Below are 17,425 nucleotides of genomic sequence, written 5' to 3'. Positions count from 1 at the left end.
TAATTTGTGAATAACAACCAAAATTACAGATTTCCAATTTCTTATTAATGTTGGCTATTGCACTTTTTAGATGGAGCAGTACTCTACCACTCAGAGTATATTAACATTTTGTTTAGTTGGTATTTAGGTATATCACTTAGCCAATGGTGTTTTCCCCAGATAAATCTAATTAGAGTCGAAATGGATTATATACAAGGTTCCCATTAAAAAATCATTTTCACTGTGGGAAAGCTTGTTATGAACATTTTAAGTGGCTACAGATTTGTATGACTGGACTAATTAATGTTTAGAACTTGAGCATGGGCTAAGCATAAAGCTATTTTGACTTTATAAAAGTATTGTTTAGAAACATTTAAATAAAAGTGACCAAAATGGCAGTTGTATTTCAATGTCATGCTTGACGTTTTCTTTTTTCATTCACCAATTGTTTTATTTTCCACTTCTTAGTTATTTTGAATAATGCTTCTGTGAACATTGATCTGTATGTCTTTGTATGAAAATATATTTTGATTTCTCTAGGACTAGAGCTGCTGTATTGTGTAGGGTATTTATGTTGAATATTTGAAGAAACTGCCAAACTGTTTTTCAAAGTGGCTACACATCTTTATACTCTTACCAGGAATATGTTAATATTCTAGTTTCTCCACAAACTTGCTAACACTATTATTAACTGGCTTTTTGACTGTATTTTTTATTAAAGACATTCCTACATATATGCTATTTCATTATGATATGGGTTTGATATTTATATGCAAAGTAACTAATGATGGTGAACTCCTTTTCATGTGCTTCTTGGCCATCCTTATACTTCTTTTGTTGAAATGACTATTCATATACTTTGCCTATTTTTTAACTGGGTTGTTTGTTCAGTTATTGAACTGTAGGAGAGTTTTGTTTTGTTTTTTTATACCTCAGATACAAGTTTTTCATCATACTTGTGATTTGAAAATATTTTTCTCTCAATGTGTGACTTGACCCTTCTTTCCTTTTCTTTTCTTTCCTTTTCTTTTTTCATTTCCTTCCCTTCCCCTTTTCCTCTTCCCTTCCCTCTTTCCCCCTCCCCTCCCCTCCCCTTTCCCTTCCCTCTCCCCTTTTCCTTCCCTTCCCAGGCTAGAGTGCAGTGGCATGATTACAATGATCATAGCTCATGACAACCTCAACCTCCTGAGTTCAGGTGATCACCTCGGCCTCCCTACTATCTGGGAGGCACATGCTACCACACCTGGCTAATTTTTTGATGTTTTGTAGAGACAGATCTCGCTATGTTGCCCAGGCTGGTCTTGAATTCCTGGGCTCAAGCAGTCCTCCTACCTTGCCTTCCCAAAGTACTAGAATTACACATGTGAGCCATGGTACCTGGCTAACCTTTTATTTTCTTAATGGTGGTTTTTGAAAAGCAAACATTTTTTAATGTTGCTGAAATCTTATTTATTAATATTTTCTATTATTGTTTATGCTTTTGATGTTAACTCTAAGAAATCTGTGCCTAATCCAAGGTTGTGAAGATTTACTCCTTTGCTTTTTTCCAAGAATTTTATCGTTTTTAGTTTTTTACATTTATTGGTAAATAAATAAGAAGAAGCCACTTTTTCATGAAATATGTATAGCCTCGAGGGATATCCACATTCAAAAAGATGAATTTAGGATGTTACCTCATGCCACACACAAAAGTAAACTCAATAGAATCATATTTGGTTTGTTTTCTTTTATGTCTCATAATAGCTTGTTCTGTCTCAGTAGATTTTTAAATCTCATATTTAGTATGCATATGGACATGAATCATTTTGAGGTTTTATATGAAATAATTTCATTTGAAGTGAATTTTTGTTATAATTATTGCTCTCTTGATTTTTATCTTTATGTGCCTTGGAATTCTCTTTTGCAAGTTCATTTTGAATGATGAAACATTACTTTTTCCCGCCTCTGCCATCAAAGTATTCTGTAGGTCTGTGGTTTCCCTCCACTCAGTGCCTGGCACTTCAGCCCATATCCTATAATAGTTTTTCACATGGGATTCCTTCCTTCTAGTAAGGCTGAAGGTTTGAGAATACAAACATGGAACCATTGAGGGGTTTGTCCCAGTTCTTTTGGCCCTAGTTTTGACCTTTCCTTCCCTAGGCCACAGTTTGTGTGAATGCATATCCCAGGAGTGTGAGTCTGGCTGACATACTCCCTCCAGAGTGTACTTTTGATTCCCAGTTCTCCTCTGGAAAGGAGCATCTGACAACCACTACTAACATCTGAATTTTGAGCCCCTGAATCTTGATCTTTACTGAACTCGTGTGTCTTTTGACTCTTCTTTCTATTCTGTATTTTGGAGCACAGTGAGTATACGGAAACAGGAGTTTATGGCTCCATTTTAACTAGAATTTGTGATTTAAATAAAAAATTATAAAGATTATACAGACTTTTATTTTAACAGTCTATTTCTGGGGACCTAGGGGATCTCAACATTTGCTGGTATATTATATTTCTTTAAATTAAAAATATTAGATGTGAAGCATCTGTGATAAAATTTTAGTATTTGTTAAATTCTAATAAGAGGTACATGGATATATGTGGTAACTCTGTACTTTGTTTTTTTAAATATAAAAATAATACACAATAAATTAGTTAATGTGTAAGTTAAATTTCTTTCTCTTTTCTCCATCTGATCTTTCTGTCCACCCATCCCATGAGTCCCACGACTCCAAGATGAACATTTCTAAGTTCATATATATATATCCTCCCATACTTTTCCTTAGTATAGACCATATTTTTTTTTCTGTATAGCTCTCTTCTCTCCTGGAGGATTATTATTTTATTTTTTAAAGTAAAGTGGATTCATAATGCATACGTTATTTTGCAGCTTGCATTTTCTCATAGCAATGTTATGTATCGTGGAATCTGCCCTTGTCATTCCATGTAGTCCATTTATATAGTGGCAGCATGGTGTTCATGGGATACGTGTACCATGACTTATTGCTTTCTTTGCCTTTGGACACTTAGACTGTACCCAGTTTTTCTCTATCTTAGATTGATTGCACTGAGCATTTTATGTACATATCTTTGCATACTTGTACTAGTGTTACCCTTGGATAAAAGGGTAGATAGAAAGGACTCGTGGGATAGGTAATTTTCCGTTTTGTTGTGGTTTATCCTTTATATCTTTGTATAAATGCTCACTTTCTCTTATTTACTGTTGTGATGGCAATGTATCACTCAAAACACAGTATGTCCTCATTATTTTTTGCTATTTTTCTGACAATGTTGGCTGATAAGTGTTCTCCATGAGAGATTCTGTTTTCGGTGATTGTGACATCAGTGGTTTGGATGATAACACAGTACCGACAAAACTCAGAACGTGCGTTTATTCATTTCAGTCAGCATGTAGATCTTACCAAAGGAGGAAATGCTCATTGTCATGCTTCTAGGATAATAACTTCACTTAGTTGAGAGCTTGATACTCAGGGGTATGATTCATGTAATTTTGACTAGATTGGCAAATCTACATCATAGATTTCCATCCTTCACATAGTTTAATACTAGCTGTCTCTTCTTTTGGCACTGCTGTTGGAATTCCAGATTTTCTTCTTTCTTTTATCCTACTGTTTCTTCATAAGACCCATGCATTTCTAATACATTTGTTTTGTTCTCTGTGATGTTTATTTATTTATTTATATTTTTTGAGTTGGAGTCTCACTCTGTCGCCCAGACTGGAGTGCATTGGCCGCTCCTGGCCACCGCAGCCTCGACCTGCTGGGCTCCAGCTCAGCCTTCCGATTAGCCAGAACTACAGGCGCGCGCTACCACGCCCGGCTGATTTTTGATTTATTGTAGAAATGACAACCTCACCAAGTTGTCCAGGTGGGTCTCAAACCTGCGGGCTCAGGCAGTCCACTCACTTCAGCCTACCAAGGTGCGAGATTACAGGCTGAGCCACCGAACTCGGTGGTCTGTGAGCCACTCTTGACACATGGCACTATTCTTGTTCTTGTGAACCTGTTTGGTAATAGTACCTGTTGTCTGTTGTTGTAAGACTTGAAAAATATTATTAGTGCTTAGTAAGTTAACCTTTGAGCTATGTAACACACTTGACATTAATGAGATTTCATGTTAAATTTTATGCTGGGAAGTGTTGATTTGATTTTGGGGTTTAATCTATTTATGCTGTTCCTCATTCTAAATTAATTAGCAATGTGCCACCATGAATATAAAAAGTGCCAGCAATAATCATTTCAGGGGTAAATTTTGCCTAACCTCTTTTTTTCTTTCCCATTATATGAAGTTGAAAGAAAACTATTTTCTTCATTAATGACTCTGGTAACACTGTGATCTTGGAAGATTGCCCCAAATTAAATGCTATTTCTATGGTCCTGTCGAGCCTTTTACTTTACTTTCTCTTTGGTAATTCTCATTAGGGGAGTCCCTTACAGAATTCCTTTAATCACATACATTTCTGAGCATGTGAATTTTATTTACCTTCTGAAACAAACTTTTAAGTTTCATATGTTTTAAATTTCCTGTTTGAGCCAGCCCATCCTTATTAACAGTAGAGTTTAGGTTCATTTTATGAAATAGAATAATCATTTTATGGCCTGCATTTTTTTTGACATTTTTGAATTGGTTTGACTTACCTCCAAATGAAGTCATATTCTGCTTAAGTACCATAGTTCTTGCCATGTTTATATTTTTAGTTCTATACTTGGATTAGTTGATGACTTTCAAATCATTCAATACGCCCTCTCAATTAGGAAAGTTCTAAAGATGAACATGAATTGAAAATGTGACATGAAATCTTATTTGAATAACATTAACCTACTCTAGACACAACATGTTAGGCTTTTGAAAATGTATCTTCAAATGTTTAAATGTTAAAACCAGACTTCTTATACCTATACTTAGGTCCAAACTATAGATTAGAGATTTTCACATACTGTGAGGATATAGTAAATGAATAAATAGCTTACTGTCTGGTTAGAAAGAGGCTAAAAATATCATAATATCAATATATTATAATAGATACATTAAAAGTGTGCTTATAATGTTATGAGTGGATAAAAGTGGGATACTATCTTAAGATTTTACAACAACAAAAATATTATATGTCATGGAAAACTTAGAAGACCATCTTTGCAGTCTTGGAATAGGCAAAGATTTATTAAATATGATACAAAAGTTCCAATCAAAACATTAAAAACTGATGAATTAGACTAATTTAATCACAAGACACTGTTAAGAGAATGAAAAAGTAATATTCAGAATAATAGAAAATATTCACAATTTATGTTTCTAATAAGAGATATATATCCAAAATATGTAAAGAATTTCTACAAGTGAATAAGAAAAATGGACAGTCAGTGGAAGAATGGGCAAAGGACTCAAACAGACACTTTGAAAAAATGTATTCAAATGGCCAAAATATACAAAAAGGTGTTCATTAGTTAATGGGGAGATGCAAATTAAAACTACAAAGAGACATCATTACATAATTTGTTCACCAAAATATAATTACCACTGTATTCATGTAGCACTATTGATATTGTCTCTAAATTGGAGACTACCCAAATGCTCATGCAGAAAGGATAAATATGTTCTTGTATAATCACTCAACACTATATGATGCAGCACTGAGTTGAACAGTCTTCAACTATTCAAAAAATATTAATGGATTTATTTTTAATGAAATAAATCACACAGAAGAGTACATAATTCCATTCATATAGATGAAAATAGTCAAATTTATTTATGCCGCTGTGAGTAAGGATAGTGTTTATTATGACAGGACTAGTGATTCAGGCTCCTAGGATTCTGGTAGGGTCATGTTTTTGGTCTGAGGACTGGTTACTTGAGTGTGTTAACATCAAATTCCATACATTTCTACTTCTTGGATATATCTCAGACTTCAATAAAATGTTTTTTTCAAGATCACTATGCCTGGATTAAATGCATGAAGGGAGAATATATACTGGCTGTAATTGTCTTTGCATCATGAGACCGAGAATAAACGTTATTCTTTCCCCCCCCCCACTTTTTTGAATTTTCAAATCATCTTTAGTCATTTGGTCTTTATAACACATAAAAATAAATGAGCTTAAATAGATAAAAAATATAAATTTGTGTATGTGTGTAATATTGCTAGTGTGTCAAAATTCTGCAAAGAACAAGCAGGCTACACAGTAGCCACATCTGATCAAGGAGAAGAAAGGAGATACCCCCAGGCCAATTTTCTATAGACAGTGTATTCAACTTATTTGATCCTCATTTTACCTTTGTGTCAAATAGTATTCTAAAACCTACTCAGCAGTGTTATTGTAAAACTTAGGAATGATCATGTGAAGTACCTAGCTCAGTCCTGGACACATAGTAGGCATTGAATAAATAGTAGCTATTATGATTCTTATCTATTATAAACAACACTCCTAGACCTTACTGTTGGTAATTTATGTGTCTCGATCTCTTTGATTCTCCTTTCTATGAACCTGGCTCTCTTTAGTTCTTTCTCAACAATTTGCATTGCTCACTTTTTTACCTCCACTGCCTCTAACCGTGCTTAACAAATCATTAGAGTTTGCCTGTGTTCCTCATTTTCCTTCCATTTTTTTTTTTTTTTTTTGAGTTGGGGCCTCACTGTATTGCCCAGGCTGCCTTGCAGTAGCGTGATCATGGCTCACCACAGCTTGGGCCTCCTGGGCTCAGGTGATCCTTCAGCTTCAGCCTCCTGAGGGACTGCAAACACATATCACCATGCCTAGCTGATTTTTGTTGTAGAGATGTGGTCCCATTATGTTGCCCAGGCTGGTCTTGAACTCCTGGGCTCAAGTAGTCCTCTTGCCAAAGCCTTAAGTGCTGGATTACAGATGTGAGCCACTGCAATCAAAGCCTTCCTTTTTTTTTTTCTCCCAGATCTTCACTAAGAGCCAGCATTGTGATTATGCAGTTTCTTTGTTGGATGCTTGGATGCAGAATCCTTGAATTTCTCTGCATTTCTGATTTACTTATAGCCCGTTTTACCTATTAATGGATTAGAAATAAAAACATTTAAACTTTATATATTCAGGTGGAGACATATTTTATGTTAACCTCATTATATTCCCAATATCACTACCTTAATTCAGTCCCTGATTATTTTAAACTTGGACTGAGGCATCCGTCTCCTAACTGGATTCTTGCCCATGGAATAATATTTCTGAAACATAAATCTGATTATGTTGCTCCTTATTCTCTGAGCTTTTTGAGGGCAGAGCCTGTTCCTTACTCACTTTTACCCCCTATTACCTAACATAGTGTATGACTTCAATTAAGAGTCACTTGGTGAATATTTGAATGGATTCTAATTTGTTTTTTGTTTTTACTAGTTGTAGTCTTTTAAGTAACTTAAAAGTATAACCAATAAATAGAGATGCTTACTATATATTTATATACACACACGCGCACACATACAAAGAGACAATGTATAGTTACTGCAAATTTCTTTTGAGATTTGTTTCTGGTAAATAACTATTTTCGGCAGTTTGTTCATAGGGTTCTCAGACATATAACATTAATTCCGCTCAGTGCAGGATTTATTAAGGGGGGAAAAACCCCCTAGAAGCAGAGTATACATGATCTCTAAAGCTTTCAGTATTCCACAGAGAGGTGTGCTTAAGCCAAAGTTGGTGGGCTACATGTGCAGAGACAAGCTGTCCAATGGAAAGAATTCTGACCCAATAATACAGGTCAGGAGTTAGAGGTAACATCTACACAGTGATATAACATCAAAAGCTCCTTGGCTGACTTTATTAGAAAAGAGAGACCTCAGGAGCTTAGGAGCAGGAATCACTGTGCTTTTCTTTTGTTAAGTCAGACTGGATGAGTCTGCTGTCTACTATATTACAAAAGTAGGGAAGAAATTAGTTGCTACTGCCATTTCCTCAAACGGTAAATAAATTAAGAAAATAATTCCAGTAATGCCACCATGGAAACAATGATTAAAAAAAATTTTTTTTGAAACAAAGTTCTTGCTATTTTGCCCAGGCTGGTCTTGAACTTCTGGGCTCAAGGGATCTTCTGATTTCAGCCTCTCGAATAGCTGGGACTATAGGGGTATGCCATTGTGCCCAGCAACAATTTTTGTTTTTTGTGTTCCCTTCCAGTTTTTATACACAGTGTACATATTAAAGCATGTTGTAAAGTCCTGGTATAACAAGCATTCAAGACATGGCAACTGTCATTATTACTGCTGTCTAAGGGAGAATTATGCTTCTTTTTCTGTCTAGAGCTTTCTACCTTGTTTTTTCAGAATTGCTGGGTAATAAGCTTCAGTCTTTGATCCTGCCTTCCTTTCCCCTCCACAAAGAGTGAGTTACTTTCCTAGTTGCTGAAATTGAGAGAACTGAGAATGTGAGCCTTAGTCCCCTGGGTTCCTGGTAGTCTCCATCAGTAGACAGGTGCATTCTGCTTCTGTTCTACTCTGCTCTTGGCTCCTTGAGGTTAGCCATATGTGTGCCTTTTCTTTTCTTATCTTCTTTTTGTCTTCTCTTTCTTTCATATTAAATCTTTAAAACTATTACCACTGCTGCAGAAATAACCAGAACTCAAAAAAAAAAAAAAAAGAGTAAATACATTTCTTGCCAGTAGAAAAATCATAGAAATGGCAGAATATGGTCTCTAGTATAGTTCTGCCTCCCAAACTTCTAGGTAGTGTGTGCATAAAATATAAAGAAAACTAGGTCCTGTGTGTAACACTGACTCTAAAGGGAGTCTGGGAAAGGTAGTCCTTAACTTTTCATCTTCTAGCATCAGTAAGACAGTCTGGTAAGGGGATCAGAATGGTGCTGAGTCAGCTAAGCCACAGTGTCTGCCGCAGCCGGAAACCCAGGAGAGTTGTTTGGGTGCCAATAAAAACCCTGTTTTTATTGGCACCCAAACAACTATTTTTTTGGATGGTTACTCTATTAGTATACAAGCAAGCATACATGATTTTTCCTTTATTAATGTGTGATTATTTTCTATGCTGCTGTTTTTATAATTAAATCAGTGTCCTAATGTCCAAAATCCATACAAAGCTAATGTTTTGCATAATAAAAAGCAGTTTAGAGCACTCATGAACAACTCTAACCCAACAGCCAACTGGGTAAGTTGTAAGCATTGCTTAATATAGCTTAAATACATTTCCCTTTAGAAGTAAGAATAAAATATACATTTCCTTAAGTATCTTAATGTGATGTATTTGTTTTCTGTTGCTGTGATCTCACATTGCCATGAACTTAGCAGCTTTAAAGCAATGCAGCTATTTTACAGTTCCCAAAGGACAGAAATCTGACAGGTTTGACTTGGTTTCTGCTTAGAGTCTCACAAGGCCAAAGTCAAGTTGCAAAAAAACCTGTGGTTATTTTGTTTGTTTTTGTTTTTTTGTGTTGAATCTGAAGGAGACCCTGTTTCTATGTTCATTTATAGTGTTGCCAGAGTTTAATTCCTTGTAGTTCTAGGACTGAGGTTTACATTACCTTGCTAGCTGCCACCTGAGGAATGTTGTCAGTGTCTGGAAGCTGCCTGCATTCCTTGGCTTGTGGTTCTCCTCTTTTATCTTTAAAGCTAACAAGTAAGAATTGAGTTTCCTCATACTTCAAATCTCTCCTGCCTCTTTCCTATGGACTCTGTCTGACACTCCCTCTCTCTGACATTAGCTGAGAAATGTTCTCCGCTTTAAGGGCTTTTATGATTAAGTTGTCCCCCTCAGATAATTCAGGATTATCTCTTCACCTTAGAGTCCATGTCCCAAATCATATCTGCAAATATAATATATTCACAGGTTCTAGAGATTAAGACCTGGACATCTTTGGGAACCCATAATTCTACTTACCATATTTGGCAACTGTTAAGTTGTTCTAAAAGAGTGGGTTTGTCCAAGTATTTGTTATGTGATGATGCCCTGATAATTATTGACTGATCACATGACTTATTTTATTATTACTTAATTAGCATCTTAATGTATAAAGTGATATAGAACTAAATAGTCAAACTAAACTATCAAGTAAGTTATACTTCTGTTAGTCACAAGAAGGTGTTGGTATTGAAAGACTAAGCCATAATTTTTCTTTTATTTAACTGGGATGCCTAAGAAAAGATAAATAGAAATTGACAGAAGAAATTTATTTGCATATAACAAGTAATATTTTTTTCTTACCAAATGAAGATATGTCTTTGTCCTTTCTGTTTTAAAAGACTATTAATGTATATGACCAGGCATGGTGGCTTTGGGAGGGTGAAGCAAGAGGATCCCTTGAGCCCAGGAGTTTGAGACCAGCCTGGGAAATATAATGAGATCTCACCTCTACAAAAAATTAGCTGGGCGTGTTGGCTTGTGCCTGTTGTCTTAGCTGCTTGGGAGGCTGAGGAAGAAGGATCACCTGAGCCCAGGAGTTTGAGGCTGCAGTGAGCCATGATCATGCCACTGCACTCCAGCCTGGGTGACAGAGTGAGACCTTGACTCTAAAAAGAAACAAACAAAGTAAATAAATTCGTTAAAAATAAAAAGATAAATAGACAAAGAAACAAAGGACTGTTAATGTATTGGCATTTTCTCCTCGTGGAATCTCTCAGGTTAGTAAATGGAGAGTTCAAGTTTTAACTGATTGCTTTTAGATTGGCAGGAGGTTCCTCATGATAAACCTTTTAAATACTTTTAATTATCTGCTTGTTTGGAAGGAAAGCGATGCCTCTTAACATTTAAAGGTGGAGTGTCTGAATCTTCTAATTTTGTCTGGGGGATGGTAGCATTAGCCAAATGAATAATTGATTTCTTAATTAATCTAAATAATAAATACTTTAAAATGTGTTGTCAAAGAAACAAACTTGAGTATCTCATTGTTGGAATATTAGGCTGATAAAAATTAAAAAGTTGTTTGCGTTGTATTTCTGAAAGGAATTATTTAACTAATGCAGTAGGTTGTTGTTTTTGCTAATGATTCAGAGAGGAATAATATGCTAATGGTGCTTTTTAAATACTTACTACTAGAAAACATGGTTTTTAAATTTATGTTTATGTCTAATGTCTGATTGTTTTAAGCAGTCACCTTATGCTCTTCTCTGTTCTTATGACAATTCACATTTTTCCCCTTGCTATTTTTTGTTTTTTTTTTACAAAGGATGAAGTAGGTGTTCCAGGTAGCAATTCAGGTGACCTATTACGCTGGACCACTGCTACCACTATGAAAGTTCTTTCCAACACCACGACTACCACCAAGGCCGTGCTACAGGCTGTCAGTGATGGGCAGTGGTGGAAGAAGTCTTTAGCTTACCTCCGCCCCCTACAAGTAAGCCATGTGTCTTTCTTTTTGAAATTAACTATGTGTTTTATATCAGTTCATAAGCAATGCTTCTCATTTGTTTTTGCTGTTACATCTTTATCTTCTCTAGATTATTAAAATAATCTTTTAAGAAATGTAGGTCTCCCATCAGATAAAAAATGAGGAATCTATTTTATAGAATGTAATACGCTTCCATGATATACTTGCACAGGACTCTGATGACGATTTAGGTAAGGTTTGGTTTAAAAATCAAAATTAAACTTCAGTGAGATGAAAAGGAAAGTGATTTTATCAGTGCTTACTTCCTTTTGCTGTATTTCTGCAGGCCAATCATTGAGGAAGGGTGCTAGGAGCCTGTCTGGGGGTCTCTGAGGAAAGAACAGTCTAACAGATTCTTGCTTCCATTCTGGAAGTAGAAATTTAGGCAGTGGAACACTTGAGTTTGCTTTCCAGGAGTCTTAACCCACCATTCCCCTTTCTTCTCTATGGTCTCATACTGCAGTTCTTTACTCTCAGGCCGGAAAACCTGGAGGAAAAACACAGGCCTGTTTATTAGTTCACCCCAGACACTCCTTGAGCATCTCATTCATTCATTCAGCAAATACTTACTAAGCATTTTCTGTGTGTTAGATGCTGTGCTAATCACTGGGAAAAAAGTGGGGAAATACTTCAGTCTAATTTCTTTCCCCTGTTTCAGTAGGGAAGGCAAAGCCAATGAGTAAAATATTTGTATAATAATTTAATGGCTGGTGGTAATGAGCACTATTAAGATAAGCAGGGTAAGTAAATCATGAGTGATCCTAGGATTTGCAGAGAATCAAGTTTCTCAGAAGAGAATCACTTTGAGCAGAAATATGATTGAGTCTATTGGAATAAGTGCAAAGCTCCCTGTGGGGGGAGGAAGGACACTCTTGACATCTGCACAGAACGTGAAAGAGGTCAGTGTGGTTTGAGCAGGGTGAACAGCAGGGAGAATGGTGGGAGATGAGATCAGAGAGACGGTGGAAGGACCATCGTTTAAAGTAATGTACAGTCTGTGATAGTGACCATAGATTTTGTTTTGAGTAAGATAGAAAGCTTTTGATGGAGTTATGTGAGCTAACTTTTACTGTGATCCTTTAACTGATTTATGGAAAGTCGGCTGTTGGGAATCAGGATTAGAAGCGAAGAGACAGTGAGATCTCTGGTCCAGTGCTACAGGAGAGAGATAGTGTTGATTTGGACTAGGGTAGCTGTGAAGGAACAAGGGAGTGGTGGGTTTGGAGGTATGTTTTATAGACCTGCTGATGGTTTGGATGTAGGATATGGGGGAAAGAGGAAACCTAATGATGATGGTCGAAACAGGTAAATGAAGACATGTTTATCGAGATGCTATGTACTTGATGTTGGTATAAATTTGTCTATCTCTTATTGCTATTATGTATCACATTGGATTATGATTACAGCTATTTTCCTGTCTCGCCTTTTGAATTTTTTGAAGGTTTATGTCTTAAGTAAAGTATTTAACACTGTGCCTAATATATAATTTTTATTAAACATCAACCATAATTTTATCATGATTTGCAGCAATGGCTTCATTGTTTCCCTGTATTATGCTTAGTAGAAAGTAGGTGTGCAATGAACTTTGGAGGAATAGGCAAACGTCTTACTTGACTCTTCAAGTGAGGAGCTTTACAGTCTATTTAGGAAGGTTAAAACATAAACTACAGACTGTGGATACTAAAGTACTTGCTAATCAGAAATGCAGATAAAGGCATGTGTCTTAAAGGCATGTGTGTGGGTGGTAGTTGTGAGGGAGATGGGGATCATGAAAGGGCCACCATCACATCATCTTGCTTCGATTCGGCAGGGTTTCAGCAGGTGAGGTGTGAGCTGAGCCTGGAGGGAAAGGTAGGATCTAACTCAGCAGTCAGCATGGATAGGACCCTCATTGTGGAAGAAAGGCAGAGAGGCTGGCAGGATGCATCAAGTAGGTCAGTGTGGCTGGAGTGGGAAGTTAGCCTTTAATGTTAATTGACAGTTAATAGCCTTAAATATTATTCAACATAGTTTAGATTTTAGGCTGTTGGCTATTTGCCTTGTTCAGAGCCACTAAAGATTTTTTTAAGCAGAGAAGCAGCACAGACAAAATGGTGTTGTAGATTGATTGCTCTGACTGTGGTAGAGAAAATTCACCATGTAAACAGCACCAATTGCTTCAGTGTTTCTGCTTCATTGGTGTCAAAGTGACCAGAAAAATCAAAAGACATTGCAGGGTGGAGTTGAAGTGCTGCTCTTAGAATGTAGTTATTATTCTTGCATTCTCTGCTAGCTATATAGTGTCATTCTGGCACTCTCTTTTTAGGTCATAGGAAACATATTCTTCAGTTTCTCCTGAAATTAGCCTTTTCTTCCTCCCTCTTTCTCTCCCTTCCTTTTTTCTTTTCCTTCTTCCTCCTCTTCCTTGCTTTCTTTTTTCTTTTTATCCACTGTTCTTCATTTTGTTCATTTTAGGGGCAAGAATTTGGTGGTTCTCATCAAATCGGAACTATAGCCAATGAAGATCTAGAAAAACAAGGGTGTCATCCTTTTTATGAATCAGTCATCTCTAATCCCTTTGTCACTGAGGTAAGGACCATGTGCCTAAGAAGATAGATTTAACTGTGCTGTCATAGACAGTATAAAGAAAAACTAAAATTTTTCTGAAAATGTATTTTTTTCCATGGTTCTTATTCATGTTATTCATTGGTTTTATGTGATTTGTTTTATATAGATTATGACATATTATGAGATTAAAATCTACTTAAAAATTGTTTCCTAAAATAATATGCTTTAGTAAGTGAGAAGTTATTATTCAAGTCACCAAAAGACATAAAATCCTATAATTGTGTTTTCTATAAATATGTTCATTGAGACAAAGACACCCTACTAACTGGTGAAACTGCTTCTTTTGTGTAGTCTGAAGCAACCTGTGACACCTATCAGCATGTTTCAGTAGAAAGCTTTGCAGAAGTATTGCTGAGAACTGGAAAACTGGCAGAGGCTAAAACTCAAGGAGAAGTATTTCCAACAACAGAAGGTAAGAAAGAAGGCTTTAGTTTTTTGACAGTGTGTAACTCATATTATGGAGTTCAGTAACTAAGAATGTATGAATGAAAGAGAGTTAGGAAAATAAAATTTTTCGTAATTTTGAATAGCTTAACTTGACATCATTCGTCCATTCATTTGGTTAAAACATTTACTGAGATCCTATTGTTTTCTAGATAATTACTTACATTGTGGATTTCAAAGGATAAATAAGATATAATTTCTTTCCTTCCTTCCTTCCTTCCTTCCTTCCTTCCTTCCTTCCTTCCTTCCTTCCTTCCTTCTTTCCTTTCTTTTCTTTCTTTCTTTCGAGATGGGGTCTCACTCTGTGGCTCGGGCTGAAGTGCAGTGGCACCATCCTGACTCACTGCAGCCTTGACCTCCTGGGCTCAGGTGATCCTTCTGCCTCAGCCTCCCAAGTAGCTTGCGGCCCCCATGCCTAGCTAATTTTTTTGTAGAGACGACATCTCGCTCTGTTGCCTAGACTGGTCTGGAACTCCTGGGTTCAAACAGTCCTCCTGCCTCAGCCTCCCAAAGTGCTGGGATTACAGTCATGAGCCACCACACCCAACTTAATCCCTGTCTTTAAATTGCTAATTATGTAAAGTGATTCTCATAGTGAATGGTATAAAGTACATAATCAATATTTTCTTCTTTTCTGATTTTATGTTTAGTAGAATATAAATGTGTATTTTATCTTTAGAATTTTCTACATGGTGGCATATTTTGACATGTAGAATTTTCTGAAAACAAATAAATGCATATAAGTTTATCAAAGACAACTTACTGTTTTTACTTTTTTCTCTTTAGCCTCCTTACTTTTTTTCAGGGTTCTATGGTAGTTTCCTTGACTATATTCTTTCAGTTCCCTCTCGCTTAGCTCTGCCATCTTTAGTAAATATCTCATGAATCAAAGGCTGCTGGAACTCCAGCTGTCTTGTCTGTGTTACAGGCATCAGTAAGGAGGAAAGGGGATGAAGGAAAAGCAGTTTTCTTAGAAGTCCTATCCACAACTGGCACTTATTTTATTAATTTGCTGGCCACTTCTAACTTCCAATAAGCCTGGAAAATACCATCTTTTAACTGAACACGTTGCTGTGTGGAGTAAAATTTGAGAAAATGTATATGGACTAGAACTGCGTTTCTCCCTCCAACATCATACTATAATTTGCTTTTAAATAATTCTTTTCACCTGGGTACAGTGGCTCAAGCCTGTACTCCCAGCACTTAGGGAGGCTGAGGCGAGAGGATTGCTTGAGCCCAGGGGTTCAAGACCAGCCTGGGCAACTTGGTGAGACCTCATCTCTACAATAAATCAAAAAATTAGCTGGATGTGGTGGCCCGTGCCTGTAGTTCCAGCTAATTGGAAGGCTGAGGTAGATCCTTCTGTGGATCTACCTGTGCCCAGCAGGTTGAGGCTGCAGTGGCTGTGAGCATGCCACTGCACTCCAGCCTGGGTGACACAATGAGACTCCAACTCAAAAAAGTAATAATAATAATAATAATAATTCTTTTCTCCCAGCCAACACTTATATTCATTTCGGAAGAGGAGAGGCATATTCACTGTGCAGGTCCCTTGCACAGGTGGTTTTTATTAAGTATACAATTTTTCTTTGCTCTGGAGATGCATGTTTTTCTACCATTCATCTTTCTCTTCTCAGGGTATACCTCACAGTTATGAATATATTTATGTATTATTTTTTTCTCCATAAAGCTATTATAAAGTTCAATGTGCATCTTACATTTAAAATAGAAGATACATGAAGAGTATAGTCACATTGCTCTTCCCCTGCTTCATTAGTCTTTATTACTTCCTGCTTTTCTTTTCTTTTTATAGTCTTAAGTCAGTTGCCCACAGATTAAATATGATTGGTTATTCAAGTAGTTTGTACAGGTAGAATCTGAGACCTTAAGAAACTACTGGGTTGGATATGGGAGTATCATGTATTGATTGGTATAATAATGAACTGAAGTAATAACTAGGATGTTTACAAACATTGGTTTATACAGTATTTTAATTATTTTGTTTGAAAAGTCCAGCCATACTTTATTTTATTGTTCTTTGCTTTATTGCGCTTTGCAGATACTGTGTTGTTGTTGTTGTTTTTTTAACAAATTGAAGGTTTATGCCAATCTGTGTCAAGCAAGTCTGTTGGAGCCATTTTTCTAACAGCATGTGCTTACTTCATGTCTTTGTGTCACATTTTGGTAATTCTCACAATTTTTCAGACGTGTTCTTATTATTGTACCTTTATGGTAATCTGTGATTGGTGATCTTTGATATTGCTGTTGTAGTTATTTTGGGGTACCACAAAATGCACTCATATAAGAAAGCAAACTTAACTGATACATTTTGTGTATGTTCTGACTGCCACTGACCAGCCATTTCCTGTCTCTCTGCCTCTCTCTGGGCCCCCCATTCCCTGAGACACAACAATATTGAAATGGAGCCAACTAATAACCTTCTGATAGCCTATAAGTGTTCACGTAAAAGGACGAGTCACCCATCTCTTACTTTAAATAAAGAGTTATAAATGATTAAGCTTAGTGATGGAGGCTTGTCTAGATCCGAGATGAACTGAAAGCTTGGCCTATTGCACCAAACAGACAAGTTGTCAATGTAAAGGAAAAGTTCTTGAAATAAATTAAAAGTACCTATTTTAGTGAACACGTAAATGATAAGGAAGCAAAACAGCCTTATTCCTGATTTGGAGAAAGTTATAGTGATCTGGATAGAAGATGAAAGCAGCCACAATGTTCTCTTAAACCAAAGACTAATCCAGAGCAAGACCTTAACTCTTTTTCAATTCTATAATGGTTGCGAGAGGTGAGGTTCATGAGGTTTAAGGAAAGAAGCCATCTTCGTAACAGAAATTGCAAAGTGAAGCAGCAAGTGCTGATGTAGAAGCTACATGAAGTTATCCAGAGGATCTAGCTGAGATCATTAACAGATTTTCAGTGTAGACGAAACAGTCTTATACTGGAAGAAGATGCCATCTGGAGCTGGGCTCGGAGGCTCAGCCTGTAATCCCGCGCTTTTGGGAGGCTGAGGTGAGTGGATTGCCTGAGCCCGCGGATTCGAGACCCGC

The 17,425-nt window shown here is 36.5% G+C and overlaps 1 protein-coding gene across 1 annotated transcript in view; it reads left to right on the top strand.

The window, feature by feature from the left end:
* NBAS (neuroblastoma amplified sequence) overlaps positions 1 to 17,425 on the top strand; it is a 230,770-nt gene that overhangs the window by 50,982 nt on the left and 162,363 nt on the right. Inside the window, exons 11-13 of the mRNA XM_008059599.2 lie at positions 11,109 to 11,276; positions 13,764 to 13,877; positions 14,208 to 14,328. Coding sequence (XP_008057790.1) covers positions 11,109 to 11,276; positions 13,764 to 13,877; positions 14,208 to 14,328 — 403 coding nt within the window. The remainder of the gene's footprint in view (positions 1 to 11,108; positions 11,277 to 13,763; positions 13,878 to 14,207; positions 14,329 to 17,425) is intronic.

Source organism: Carlito syrichta, unplaced genomic scaffold (assembly GCF_000164805.1).
Source record: "Carlito syrichta isolate Samal-C Ts95f unplaced genomic scaffold, Tarsius_syrichta-2.0.1 Scaffold304285, whole genome shotgun sequence".
NCBI lineage: Eukaryota > Metazoa > Chordata > Mammalia > Primates > Tarsiidae > Carlito > Carlito syrichta.
This window is presented reverse-complemented; position numbering and strand designations above follow the sequence as displayed.